The sequence below is a fragment of the Theropithecus gelada genome, chromosome 9, assembly GCF_003255815.1.
Source record: "Theropithecus gelada isolate Dixy chromosome 9, Tgel_1.0, whole genome shotgun sequence".
Taxonomy (NCBI): Eukaryota; Metazoa; Chordata; class Mammalia; order Primates; family Cercopithecidae; genus Theropithecus; species Theropithecus gelada.
The window spans coordinates 85,701,628-85,715,599 of record NC_037677.1 but is presented as its reverse complement, the minus strand read 5'-3'; the positions used below and the strand labels follow the sequence as shown (position 1 = coordinate 85,715,599).

At 41.6% G+C, this 13,972-nt stretch overlaps 2 protein-coding genes across 5 annotated transcripts in view; both read left to right on the top strand.

Moving 5' to 3' along the window:
- The window catches only part of LIPA (lipase A, lysosomal acid type), a 114,427-nt gene extending 107,430 nt beyond the window's left edge, over nt 1-6,997 (top strand). For 3 of the 4 annotated variants that reach the window (XM_025396455.1, XM_025396453.1, XM_025396454.1), the window contains 2 exons: nt 4,543-4,614; nt 5,502-6,997. In XM_025396455.1, the coding sequence (XP_025252240.1) occupies nt 4,543-4,614; nt 5,502-5,735 (306 nt within the window). In that variant the 3' untranslated portion in view covers nt 5,736-6,997. The remainder of the gene's footprint in view (nt 1-4,542; nt 4,615-5,501) is intronic. The other variant, XM_025396452.1, reaches the window with a different exon arrangement.
- Nucleotides 6,998-12,371: 5,374 nt separating this feature from the next.
- CH25H (cholesterol 25-hydroxylase) lies at nt 12,372-13,739 on the top strand. The gene has a single exon (XM_025397288.1). It carries the CDS (start codon nt 12,392-12,394, stop codon nt 13,208-13,210), a length of 819 nt encoding a protein of 272 aa, XP_025253073.1. The 5' UTR covers nt 12,372-12,391; the 3' UTR covers nt 13,211-13,739.
- Nucleotides 13,740-13,972: the final 233 nt, after the last annotated feature.

Sequence of the window (13,972 nt, the reverse complement as noted above, 5' to 3'; positions counted from 1 at the left end):
TCTAAGAAACTAGGAAGAGCCTGGCCTCAGGCTCTTGGCCCTTTATAGTAACTAGAAGGCTGAGAGTTAAATGTCAGTCCCTCAGGGGCAGTTTGTTGTGGCCTAAAAGAGGGGCATCTGGAATGCAAATAGTTCATGACATGCTGAACAGCACATGCTTACCACTTAAGGAATGCCCCCAAACCTTCAAAAATCCTCAAATTCACAGAGATTAAGGATTTTGGTTCTTGGTTCAGGTCTCTGCTTTTCTCCTTGGTCACATTTATGCTTATAGTCACTTGTTTTCTTCATATACCCTGTCACTAGAATCCCCCTACATTTTTGAGGATGCCTAGAACCTCTTACCTAATGGACATTTTCCTAAAAGGCCCAATGTCTGTCACCTCAGCAGTTTTTGCACCCCCAGAGATGATGGAGGGTGACTGAACTGCCTGGAGGCAGATCCTGAGCTTTCCCACCAGCTTAGTGACTGCCAGCAGCCCACGCGCAGTACACACCAGGCCTCAGCAAAGGACAAATGGCCACCAGACCTGGGATGTCAGAGGCCCTTGGGAATGTTGAAACCAAGGCTGTCCTAGACCAACTCTATTTTATATTACAGACCTGTGTTGCTTCACCATTCTGTGTCTTGGGCCTCCACTGAGCATGGGGCTTGCAGTAGAGACGTTGGATTGGCTGTCATCCAGGCTACTGCTCTTGTTCCAGCCCTCTTATCCAGCAGCTAGCCAGGGTCAAAGGCTGCAGGCTGAGGGCCGAGCACCGCTCTGTGCCCCATTTGTGACCTGGTGACTTTAGATTCTAGCTACCGTGGAACATACCTCCAGAATATTTGCAAAGCCCAGATTTGCTGTAGAAGGCAGCCTGGTCCTTTGCTCTTCTGCCCACTGTACCATCTTTTGTCAATAAAATGGTTGGTTGCTTTGTACAGCCGTTGTGTCAGATCTTCCCTTTGGCCCTCCCTCCTCTGGGCTGTTGACTAGGGGCTGCCACTGGTGCAGGCTGCAGGCTCCAAGAGGCAGCGCAGGAAAAGGCTTCTGTGAAAGGTGATCAGGCCTGGATGCCAGGCAGGCTGGGGCTAGAATTCAGATGTGGCATTAGAGGGCTCTTGTGGTATGAGTTTGGGGTTGACCTTAAAGGCCATTTTGTTTACAGTACATTCAGAAGTTTTTGTTTAAATAATTAGTATTAACTTGTTAATAAATTCCTTACCTCATTCTTTAGTGGGCTTTTAAATTTAGTGTACTCATCTTTCCATTCTCCTTATAAACCTGATGAATATCACAGCTCCCCAGAGCCAAGACTTGATATTACTGCTCACTTTCTCCCTGGCCCTGCCCAGAGCCCGGGTACTCTTGCCTGTTTGAAGAAGGCCATCCCAACATAGCTTTCCAGTGTTGTTCTGAACTACCTAAGGTGCTACTAAAAATACAGGTTCTTGGGCCTGTCTGAGACCTGTGGAGACTCTGAATTCCTAGGACTGTGACCTTGGGATCTGTGTTTGAATAAGTACGTTAGATGATTATGATGTGCTCTTGTTTTTTTTTTTTTTTCTTTAAAGGGAAAAAGCATACTTTTGGTAGGCTTTTAAAGAACACTGTATAAAGGATATTTGTTATCATTTTGTTATATATGTAATACGTTTTATGAAATTTTAGAAAATATGTGAGTGAAAGAAAAATGACTTGTACATCTAGCACCCAGGAATAGCCACTATTCATATTTTGGTATAATCTTACAATTTTGTAATATAATCATTTCCATTACAAAAATCAGATCATACTACATCTGCTTTTAAGTAAATATTCATTTCATGAAATGCCATTATATTTGTTAGATACAAGCTTAGTTGTTGTATTAGAGACCCTAAAATACACCTCATAAATAAAGAGTTTCTTTCTTTCTCATAATAAAGTTTAGAGAGCAGTGGCCCAGACTGATGACAGTGGGGAGTTTGGCTATGTTCCATGAGGCCGTGCAGGGACCCAATTCCCTCCAGACTATAGCTCTGCCATCCTTGGGGTGCTGTTCTCTTCTGCCCGGTTGCACCTGGGTCACCTCCATGTCTCTTCCAACTCACGGGAAGGCAGGGGAGAGGGAGCTCAGGGCAAGTGACTGTGTGTGAAGGAGACAGCTCAGAAGTGAGCGTTATGGCCATAGACTGGCTGCTCGCAGGAGGATGAGGATGTGGTTTCTATCCTGGCAGCCATGTGCTTAGGGAAAGCTTTGGGGATTGTTACTGAAAGGAAGAAGGCAAGAATGGGCATGGGGACAGTCTCTGTCCCAATTAAAAATGCCTTTCCAGGTCAGTAACTAAATTTTTAAAATATTTGTCATAAAGGGCAGTTTTCTGTTGCTTGAATTTTATTATCTTTTTTTTTACAGCGATAGTTGTTTTGCAGTCATAAGTCATCTGTCCTTATATGTTAGTGAGAGTATTTTCTTAGGATGATACATTCATAGTAGTAGACTTAGTAGGGAGAGGGTAGGCATAGCTTTAACACTTCTGATACATATTGTACTTTAGAAAAGTTGAACCTGTTTACATTTTTATTACCATTCAAGACCTAAATATAATTTTTAAAATTTCATTTTAAAACCATTTATCCTAACACTATTAAGTGTTTCCTCCTGATCATTATCTACATATACTCTGTGATATGATTATCACAGAAGTATAACCTTAGTGTATATTCAGTTTCATTTTCTTTTTCCACTTAGTATTGTTTATGAGATTATTTATAAGCCATTTTCTGTTTCTATTTTATTTATATTTATGACAGTGGCATACTCCTTGTATATATTTCTGTAACATATTTACCCAAATATCTATTATTGGGCTTTAGTTTATTTCCAGGTTTTTGTTACTGTAAATCATCTTAATACTTTTCTTTTGAAATACCCTTTCAAGTGGATAGCTTGATGTCCTAAGTGACTCTGAGCACAAAGTCAAAGTTAGAACTTCAGTCTGGGCTATAGGCAAGTTTCAGCTTTGTATTCTGTGCTCTCACTGGTGCTTCCTATAAATGCTGAAGGACATGTGACAAAGTGATGAACTGCTATCTGCGTTCAGTGGCAGAATAGTTTGCATCAATATATTTTCACTGACAAAGATGGGGAACAGATGTACCAACAGGTGCTGTGAATCCAAATTTTGTTTTGCTTGTTAAATATGCCACAGGTATTTAATACCTGTCATTTGCAATGGCAAAAACAGATGCCAAACATTTGTCCTGTAACAATCCCCTGTAGTATATCATCTCACTCTGTCTTTTATTACATCAAACAGTAGCATTGTATGTAGTTGATAAGAACAGACTTCACATAAATCAAAAGCAGTTTTGACAAAGAATGTCTGGGCATTTCTTTTTACCAGGCGCCACCTTGTGACCAAAACTTACTATTTCCAATTCATCAGGCTTGCCAATTTTGGGGTTTAATTCTTGACATACATTTAATTTGAGAGTGTAGAGGAAATATGGATTTGCACTATTTTGAATTTTAAAAAATAAGTGACTTTTTGCTAATATTTTATATTATACTGTTATAAATATGAATAAATGTAAATTTCAATGCAATTTCAATTTCATGGCTCTAGTATCCCTAACTAGTTAGAATTGTGCTGGCATGCAGTACTACTTGGTGATTATACTGGTACCAATACTCAAGAAAAAGTGTTTAATCAATACGATCATTAAAATTTGACTAAGTAATATAACTAGACAAGTAGAATGGGTACATAGAAAATATACAGTTGTCCCTCAAGTATCTTTGGGGACTGGCTCCAGACATCACCCCCAAACCAAAATTCAGAGATACTCAAGTCCCTTATATAAAATGGTGTAGTATTTGCATATAGCCTATGCACATCCTTTCATGTGCTTTAAATCATCTCTAGATTACTTATGATGCTTAATACAATGTAAATGCTATGTAAGTAGGTGTTATACTGTGTTTTAAAATTTGTATTTTTTATTGTTTTATTGTTACCTTTTATTGTTTTTTCCAAATATTTTCAATCTGCAAAATATCACTTGGTTGAATCCACAGATGCAAAACTGTGGATATGGAGGGCCAATTGTATATTACAATTATTTTATCTCTATATATCCATCTCTCTCTCTATATATATGTATATATAGATGTATGTATGTAGATCTGTATCTATCTGTCTACCTATATTTCTCAAGTAAAATCACTAACTCTTTGAAAAAGCTTAGGATGCAAATTTCAGCAGAAAATGTCAGCCTAAAGTTCCCCTAGCAGGAGCAACTGTTGATCTAGTATAATTGACAGCATATGTGCATAGCTGCTTTCTTGTGTCAGGTGGTGGCTGCTTAACAACCATACAGTGAGAAATTGAGTCATTCAGTCAAGCAGAACAAAACCATGCCATTTCATTTAAAATAACGCCTTGGAAATCAAGAGTAAATCTGGATATTGGTATAAAGTTGATTTCCGAGGTCGTGGCTAGCTCCAGCAACCTCGGATGTTATCTCTAACTTCGGTGTCAGATAATTCTTTCCTAAATTATCTTCTTTTTAGGCTGTTAAATTCCAAAAGTTTCAAGCTTTTGACTGGGGAAGCAGTGCCAAGAATTATTTTCATTACAACCAGGTAAAGTTTTTGGTCTTTTCATTAAAGGGGGCCCTGAAAACTCATCAAGAAAGCCAGCCTGGCCTATCAGGATTCTGGCTAGGCTCGGGTGCTGTGGGAAATGTTTGGGGGGAGTTGACTAGTGTTTGTTTTTCATCAGTCCATTCAGAACAATCCTAGCTTGTAGCTGATATTGTGGGCTGGGCCTCCTCTCTGTCTTGTCCCCAGCTCTAAATAAGAATCATCACTGTTATGCATTATTCAGAGTAATCACGAACACAGCCTGTAGAGTCAGATAGTACTAGGTCTGTTATCTGGTAGCTGTGGGGCCTTGGCCAGATTACATTGCTTAAGCCTCTTCTTCCCTGTACTAATAAAATTAGCATTTTTGAGCACGCTAAATACACGGAAGTGTGAGACACTTTGCTCTGTTTTTTAAATTTAATTCCCAGAACATCTCTGTGACATAAACATGATTATCTCTGACTTAAACATGAGGACAATGAGGCTTAGAGAATTTCTGTGACTTGTCTTACACCCAAAGGGAGGAAGTAGGAGGGCATGACTCCAAACTCTTTCCAGCCACTTGGTTCTGTTGCCTTGCGTCTACTACCTATGGAGTACAACACCTTCCTTGCCGGAGATTAAACATTCATTTTGGTGCCCAGCCTAGGGTAGCAGCTCCACAGCTAGTGGCGATTATAATTAGCATTCTTTCATTTGGGGTTAGATTTCTTTTTTTGTGCTGGTGATGGTAACTTGAAAAGATACTCAAAGGGATTTTAAAAATTTAGTTTGTTATTCTTAGTCAAACTTATTAGACAATGTTTAATGGAGATTGTGCTTATTGTGATTTTGAAAATTAAAACAACAACAACGAGGCTTTCTGTGGTTCCTTTTCATTGTAGAGCTACCCTCCCACATACAATGTGAAGGACATGCTTGTGCCGACTGCAGTCTGGAGTGGGGGTCATGACTGGCTTGCGGATGTCTACGACATCAATATCTTACTGACTCAGATCACCAACTTGGTGTTCCATGAGAGCATTCCGGAGTGGGAGCATCTTGACTTCATCTGGGGCCTGGATGCCCCTTGGAGGCTTTATAATAAAATTATTAATCTAATGAGAAAATATCAGTGAAAGCTGAATGTGAGCTGCGTACCACCAAGTCAATGATTATGTCATGTGAAAATGTGTTTGCTTAATTTCTGTAAAACATTCGTTTTTCTTTCCCAGGCCTTTTGTATTTTTATATCCAAGAAAATGATAACTTTGAAGATGCCCAGTTCTCTCTAGTTACAATTAGACACATACTAGCTATTTTTTCTTTGATTAGGACTGGAATAGGAAGCCAGTGTCTCAACCATAGTATTGTCTCTTTAAGTCTTTTAAATATCATTGATGTATGAAAAGGTCATTATATCCATTCTATTTTAAAAATTTAAAATATACTATATTGACTTTTTGCCCTTCATAGGACAAAGTAATACAAGTGTTGGAATTTTAAAATTGTGTTATTGGTAAATCTGTCACTGACTTGAGCTAGGTATAAAATTATGCAGTTTTCATGTCCTTGCCTTAAAGAGTGCTCTAGTCTAATGGTCTTGTAGTTAGAGATCTAAATGACATATTATTATGTTTTCCTGCAGTAGGTGCATAGTCAAATCCAGAAATATCACAGCTGTGCCAGTAATAAGGATTCTACAATTAATTTTATGAAACCTAACTGTGACAGCTGTGATTTGACACATGTTTTAATTGCTCAGGTTAAATGAAATAGTTTTCTGGAGTCTTCAAAAACAAATTGCACTGATAAAAAACCAAAAAACTATGTTTTAAATGCTTGAAGACCGATACACTCAACCATCTATGTTCATGAACTCTCAATTTCATGGCAGGCCATAATTCTACTTATCTGAGAAGCAAATCCCTGTGGAGACTATACCACTATTTTTTCTGAGATTAATGTACTCTTGGAGCCAGCTACTGTCATTACTGATCACATCTGTGTGAAACCAAAGCCCCGTGGTTGCCCATGAGAAGTGTCCTAGTTCATTTTCACCCAAATGAAGTGTGAACGTGATGTTTTCAGATGAAAGCTCAGCTCAGGGATTCATTTTGTGTCTTAGTTTTATATGTGTCCTTATTTTTAATATGCCTGCTTCACGTCTCTATGTTGGGAAGTCCATATTTGTCTGCTTTTCTTGCAGCATCGTTTCCTTACAATAATGTCCAGTGGACAAAATGACAATTAATGTTTTTCTGATACAGTTACTTTGGCTGCAGTAACAATACAGTGCTTGTTATTGGCTAATACAGGCAGGCAGAATACTACTTTGTAACTTTTAAAGTCTTACTTAAACTTTTCAATAAAATTGAGTGAGCCTTATAGGCCCAAAGAATTGTGTGTATGTTTTTTCTCTTTTATTTAATAGCCATCTGGTTCTCCCCTTTCTCTGGTGGCAGGACTTGGAACTGTTCTCTAAGGTAATGTGTTTACTCTGGGAAATGAAGGGCTACCAAGTAACTAGTGATTTTTAAAAATCATTTTTTTGTTTGCCACAAGAGGGCACTCTTGGCTTTGCTTGCAAATCTTCCCACGCTCCCTTCCCTCACTACTTTTTCTAAGATTTTCTCCAGCGTTCTTCCTCTAGGGAAGGTAGAGGACTTTGTTGCTTTATGAGCGGGTCGGTAATTTGATGGCCAGCCATGGTAGTATTATTTCTGTTCAGGAGTATAATTAACTATTGCCTAGTGGATAACATCTGGCAAACCTTCTCAAGGAATAGCTGCCCCTCAAATGTAAACTGAAAATGAAAATTTGCCTAATAGGTAAATGAGTGATCAGAACTTCAGATGTGGTTGGGGGATGGATGGCAGGAAAAGGTTTTAACTCAGGCCTCACACTTATATAGGACTGAAATTTAGACTAGTGACATCCCCAAATAATGATTATTTTGTGTTTGTGGGTATTAAAGGTGTTAATCTGTTAAATGTAAACATTAAAAATATACTGTAATTTGATCTCTTGTCATTTAGTTTTTAATGTATTAAGAGATTTTCAAAAGATAAGTCACCCTGATATGTTGTGACACTAAAAGTCACCTTTGAATAGTAATTCTGATTTTTAAAAAGTTACTCAACCAGTACTTCATTATGTTGTGCTAGGTGCAGATTTCAAGTTCAATTCCAAATTAAGTAAGCCAAACTCTTTCTCTGTCAAATTGTCTTAGCATTAATAAAAATAATACTTTGTATTTTGCATTGCGCCTTGAGGGGTTTCAAAGCCTTTTCATAAGGCTTTGATATTTGCAATAACCCCTTTGATGGGTGAGGCGAGTATTTGTTTCTCTACAGGCAAGGGAATGCCTTTTTAATGGGGATGATTTTATATGCCTTAAACGTTTCAGAGAGGTTGGTGAGAGTTTCACCAGTATGAGTGAGTAGAAGCGCCCAGTTATATGTGACATGTAAGTGGATCAAAATATGAAGTGTTTAAAACCAAATATGCACCAGTATTTGGACTAATAGGAGCATCAAGGGAGTGTCTGGAGGAAGCTGACATCCCCACGTTCTTCATCAGCATCTCCTATTGTTTTTGGCATGACTAATTAATGTTTTCTGAGTCTTTTGTAAGATGTCACACAAAAGCAGCTTCAATGACCCCTTCCAACACCAAACTCCTCCTGAAGAGATACCTTGGAACCAACACTGGCCCTTTTCTGCTCAGTTTGGCTGTGACTTGCTTTTTAACCCTAGTTAGTCTTGTCTTGACTTTTCCAAGACTGAATTTTTAATCTTTAGTCCTTAAAATGAAGGATTAGATTTTGATATTCGAGATCATTCCACCTCTGTGAGTCTTCCCTGTTACACAACACTATACATCTCTAATATCCAGGAACAGTTTTGGTTAGACAGATGCCCACATGGCTTTACCTAATTTGAGAAAGAAAAAGAAATCATAAAGATCATTTTAAAAAAGGGATGATGTGATTGGTGACAGGCTTTGTTACCTACATGTTCTATTTGCTGGGGGAAGGGGAGCAGTGTCCGCAGTCTTTTGGTAAGTTGGTGCCATATAACTTTGAGATTGTGATTAGTGTGCACAGACTTGATTGTTGTACTCTCAGAAAAGTGACTTGACTCCTGTGATAAGCAGAAAATAAAGGATTCCTGTCCTCCAACCCTGCCAGAAAAACCATGCCAATACAAAAATGATACGCAGGAAGCCATGATCAACTGGAGAAGAGATGGCATGGCCAAAGTTCTAATGCTACCTGTCAGAAAACACCCCCTTTTGCGGAAAACCATCAACTGGACAAGAAATGGTGTGGGCCAAAGTTCTAATCAGAAAACACACCGTTTTAGGGAAGACCATCTTTATAGGTGAGTAGATCCAAACTACATCAAGCAGCACTCCAGAAAAATTAAAAAAAAAAAAGATTTTATTTTTTAGCCTCAATTTACAGCTAATATCCTTTAAAATGAATCTTGAGTCCACAAATATCTTTTGAACACTCATTATATAAAAGACGCAATGCTTGGCACTGTGAGAAGTCCTAGAAGGTACACCCGGTGCTCTAAAAAGACCTATTCATCTAGCAAGCTATTACATGCTTGTGCAAATGAAAACTGTTCAAAGGTGCAAGTGTGCCAAATTCAAGAAATGATACCATCTTAGTCAGCACTTGATAGTGTTCAATTTTATTTTGGTCCATTAAGTGATACTGTTTTTGGTTACCTGATATATTGTTCAGCATTCCACATGATATAGAGTGGAGAACTAATACGACTGTAATTCATCAATTCCCCTGGGATGTTTGCATTTGTATGTTAGACAAAAATTTCTGTCCTGGTCAGCTGCAAGTGCAGAGATGGCAGAGAAGCTTAGTTGCAATTCTTCAAAATGCCACAAAGTCAGCGGGCAGAGTCTGGACAAAGCAGGCTGAAGCCAGAGCTCTCAAGTTTTACTGTTCACAGCTTTCTGTAATCAGTACATGGACACTATTCTAACAGCAATAGACGATGGATGCACCAAAGCAGAAAATGAATGGGTTGGTTGGGGCTGGGGGCTCAAAGGAGACAGTCTTGACAGCAAATCTAGCAGCTAAATCCAAATTAAGCAAACCTGCCAATCCCACTCACTTAAAAAAAAAATCTGCAAGAGCAACCAAAGCACCCAAGCATGATAACTGAGACCACAAGAAAAGGACAACGTGTGCTGAAAGGAAATTTGAGGGCTAACTTCTGTTGAGGGTAAATTTGAACGATATTTTACTTATGAGCAGAAACCCAATTGTAAGGCTGAGAAAGTGAGCTCTAATGGTCCCTTTGGAGCAGTGAGAAGGACGCTCTTCTCTGAAACACCGCATCAAGGACAAGACCACATCTAGCAGGAATGAGAAAGAAAAGTTTCTGGGTTGCCCTAAAAGTGAACTGAAAACAGAACTGGGGAAGGGAGAGGATGGGGGGGTGGTGGTGCGGTGGAGGTGGACAGCCTAGCAAGGACAGGTTGTTTAATTGGAAGAAACCAAGGGCCTACATTATACCTATTTTCTGCTATCATAGAGAAATCAAAGCAGCAGCATCAGAAAAATTCAACCTCGTTCCCTTTTTGCATTGGCTGTCAAGAAACTCAACGCTGCTTCTGGACCTTTATCTCATCAACAGCAAATATGTCAGCAGAATATAATAACATTTTCATGGCACACTGGGTTAAATAAAAAGGCTACTGTAGGGCTGGAGGCTACTGCTGAGGGCTCCTGGGAATGAGCATCTAAGGAATGTCAGTATTCCATCAGTGGCAGTTAGTGGACACACACCGGTTAGGAGATTCTGAATTACAAATTGGCCTATTATATGCATCTATATCCTATATATTATATATTATGAATTGGCCTATTATATATATCATATGTATGCATATATACCATCTATTATCATAGTTTTAGGTCCATATTTTGGTCCATATTTTTGTAGTATTTGTTCTTTCCTCATAATAGATTGCTTTATATCTTTTATTTCTCTTTACATAACCTTACTTGATTTTAATTTCAAACTTCTCAGTTATTCTTTAGGTAACATGTGGAGTACAAGCTTAAAATACCATGCATATTACTTTGTGTGTTTTCTGTGTGCTAGGGCCTATGATTTTACTCCTGTAAACCCACAGCAGTGATAATAATCCTACTTCTCGGCAGGGTGAGGAAGTCAGCTCTTTTGAGGATTGGATAAAATCTATTCAAATAAAACATTCAGCCAATCTGTGGCACCTAGTAAGTGGGTTTTACACGGTAGACATTATTTTTCCATTTAATACTCTCAATTTCCCTTTGTGGGGAATCGGGGAGAATAAGAAAATGCAAGCTTCAAGGAGTGAAGGGCTGGACCCAACCACATAGATACAAGACTCTAAGCAAGAATCAGGAGTGCTCCTCGGCTTCAAAGCTGGTGTCCAAACGTCTATCCTCTAAGGCACCCTTGTGTCGTGTCATGTGTCAGACTCTGGGTTGAACGCGACGATTTTTGTGCTGTTCCCAGGGTCTCCCAAGAGCTCTCCTTGTACCTACCTCTTTGTGCTGGGTGGCCCCTGGCCGGAGGACCCCAGTTGGGTGGCGGAGAAACGCAGGGGATAGAGACGAGCCCCGTAGCCCGGCTCTGTGGACTCGGAGTGGACTCAAGGAAGGGAGGCGGAGGGCGAGGGCCAGTTGGCCCCGCAAAGCCAACAAGAGGAAGGGCAGGGTTCAACAGCCTCCCGGGAGGCTTCAGTAACGCACATCTCTTTCCCTTGATGAACAACGCAGGTGGTTTGCTGAATTAAGTGTTCCCACCCCAAATTGAGATACAATGGCTTTTTAGCCAGATTGGCGCAGACTGGGCGTTAAATCCAGCATTTGGGCGTTAAATCCAGCATTTACCCGGCAAAGCGGAGCCTGGCTGCCGCGAAGCCCTCTTTCCGCTGTGTGGTGCCTCCCGGCTCCGATCGCTGACCTAGCGCCCCGGGACGAGCAGCTGAGGGTAGCTCAGCGGCCGGGCCGCGGCCCCTCCAGGAGAGCCTGCGTGCGGGGTCTCTCCAGCTTGCTGACCGCCGGCCAGGAAAACTCTCCGGAGAAGCTGGAGCTGGCGGAGGTTCCCATCTGGCCACCCGTCCCGTCTGATTTCCTGAGCTGACCGCCACCGCCGGCGGTCGGGAACCAGCGGTTCCCTGTGCGAAGGGCTTGTTTCCCGATCGCCGCTGGACAGACCGCAACCGGGTTTGCATACAGAAAACACCCGAGCTACAGACTGCATGTCGTTTTAAAGTTTTTAAAAATGCGATTATGCTTGCGTCTTTATGAAGGCACATGGATGCAGTTATACGTGTGCATTAAAAAATACAAACTATTCTGCACTGATTGCAAAGGAGCGCTTTCTGGTGGCAATGGAAACGGTCTAGTTTGGGACCTGTGATGACACACGTGAACTGAGTTGCCAAACTCATAGAAACTCCACACGGTAGATCTGTACATGAACACATTATCGTGTGTTAATTGTAGTCAACTGAAAAATCAGAACTTACGTGAAAAGCACTAAGTGCCACTGCACACACGCACATTTAAAACCCGATAAGATGCCGTTATAGATGAGCACATTTACAGCAATCAAGCGCCACTCTGCCGGGCTGCTTTCTTATTCAAGCTTCGTATCGCCGGGAAAGGCATGGAAAGGCAGCTGACATCACTTGGGGCGGGGCCGCGAGTCCTGTGAAAAGTCGGTGGGAAGCGAGCAGCAGCCGCAGCTGCCTGCACAGCCTCGTCATGAGCTCCCAGAACTCCTCCGACCCCCAGGTCCTTTGCAGCTCCGAGCAGCTGTTCCTGCAGCCCCTGTGGGACCACCTGAGGAGCTGGGAGGCCCTCATACAGTCGCCCTTCTTCCCGGTCATCTTCTCCATCACCACATACGTGGCCTTTTGCCTGCCCTTCGTGGTTCTGGACATCCTGTGCTCCTGGGTGCCCGCCCTGCGGCGCTACAAGATCCACCCCGACTTCTCGCCGTCCGCGAGGCAGCTGCTACCCTGCCTGGGGCAGACCCTCTACCAGCATGTGATGTTTGTGTTCCCCGTGACGCTGCTGCATTGGGCCAGCAGGCCGGCCCTCCTGCCCCACGAAGCCCCTGAGCTGCTCCTGCTGCTGCACCACATCGTGTTCTGCCTGCTACTCTTCGACACGGAGTTCTTCGTGTGGCACCTGCTGCACCACAAAGTGCCCTGGCTGTACCGCACCTTCCACAAGGTGCACCACCAGAACCCGTCCTCGTTCGCGCTGGCCACGCAGTATATGAGCGTCTGGGAACTGTTTTCTTTGGGCTTCTTCGACGTGATGAACGTCACGCTGCTCGGGTGCCATCCGCTCACCTCCCTGACCTTCCACGTGGTCAACATCTGGCTGTCCGTGGAGGACCACTCCGGCTACAACTTTCCTTGGTCCACTCACAGACTGGTGCCGTTCGGGTGGTACGGGGGTGTGGTGCACCACGACCTGCATCACTCCCACTTTAACTGCAACTTCGCTCCGTACTTTACACACTGGGACAAAATATTGGGAACGCTGCGGACTGCATCTGTCACAGCGCGGTGATGTGGCTGCGGTGGGTGCCCCGAAGACGTGGGACTGCTGTGCCTTTCACACTTGAATCAAGAGAAACGCCTGAGCTATAGATATTTTTTACGGCAACTAACTTATTAACCGATGAAAACCACAGATAAAACCTGATGTATTTTTGTAATGTGACAAAGTAATTTACATACTGTTTGTGTATCAATACAATTTTGTGTTCTTGGTATTCTTAGTCTAGCTCACCGCAATAGCCTTGAATCCTGGATATGAATTAGACATTCATCACTGGCATATTTAGAGTATCTCTAAAAGGACTTGTTTGTAGAATAAGGAATTTTCTATGTTTCAAAGTGTTCTAAAACCTGGCTTAAAGAACGTATTTTTATGGGTGGTGTTGACTTCTGACTCTAAAAACAATCAAACATGTTTCTGCTGGACAGTGACCAAGATTATAGTACCTTTTTATATTTTTTATAGAACTGTATATTTATTTGGAAAGAAATGTTATTCGTGCTTTAAAAAAAAAGAACATGAATCAAATAAGTATTGACTCCCATTTCACTGGCATTTTGACTGACAAAAAGGGAAGAGGGAGTGGGCATACCAAATGTGCTTCTAGGCCTCCATCAGCCTTACCATGGAAAGAGAGGAATCTGGGTGTAGGGTGTTCTGTCGGGGGTTGTTGGAGAAAAGGAGGCAGGAGAAGGGGGTCTGTTTGTCGTTGTGCTCTAGCAATTTCATGGAGGAAAAAAATGCTAATGCTCCTAATGCGTTTCAGCTGAT

Bases quoted from the DNA above. Each gene is read 5' to 3' on its own strand.
- CH25H (XM_025397288.1), top strand. From the start codon at position 12,392: ATGAGCTCCCAGAACTCCTCCGACCCCCAGGTCCTTTGCAGCTCCGAG.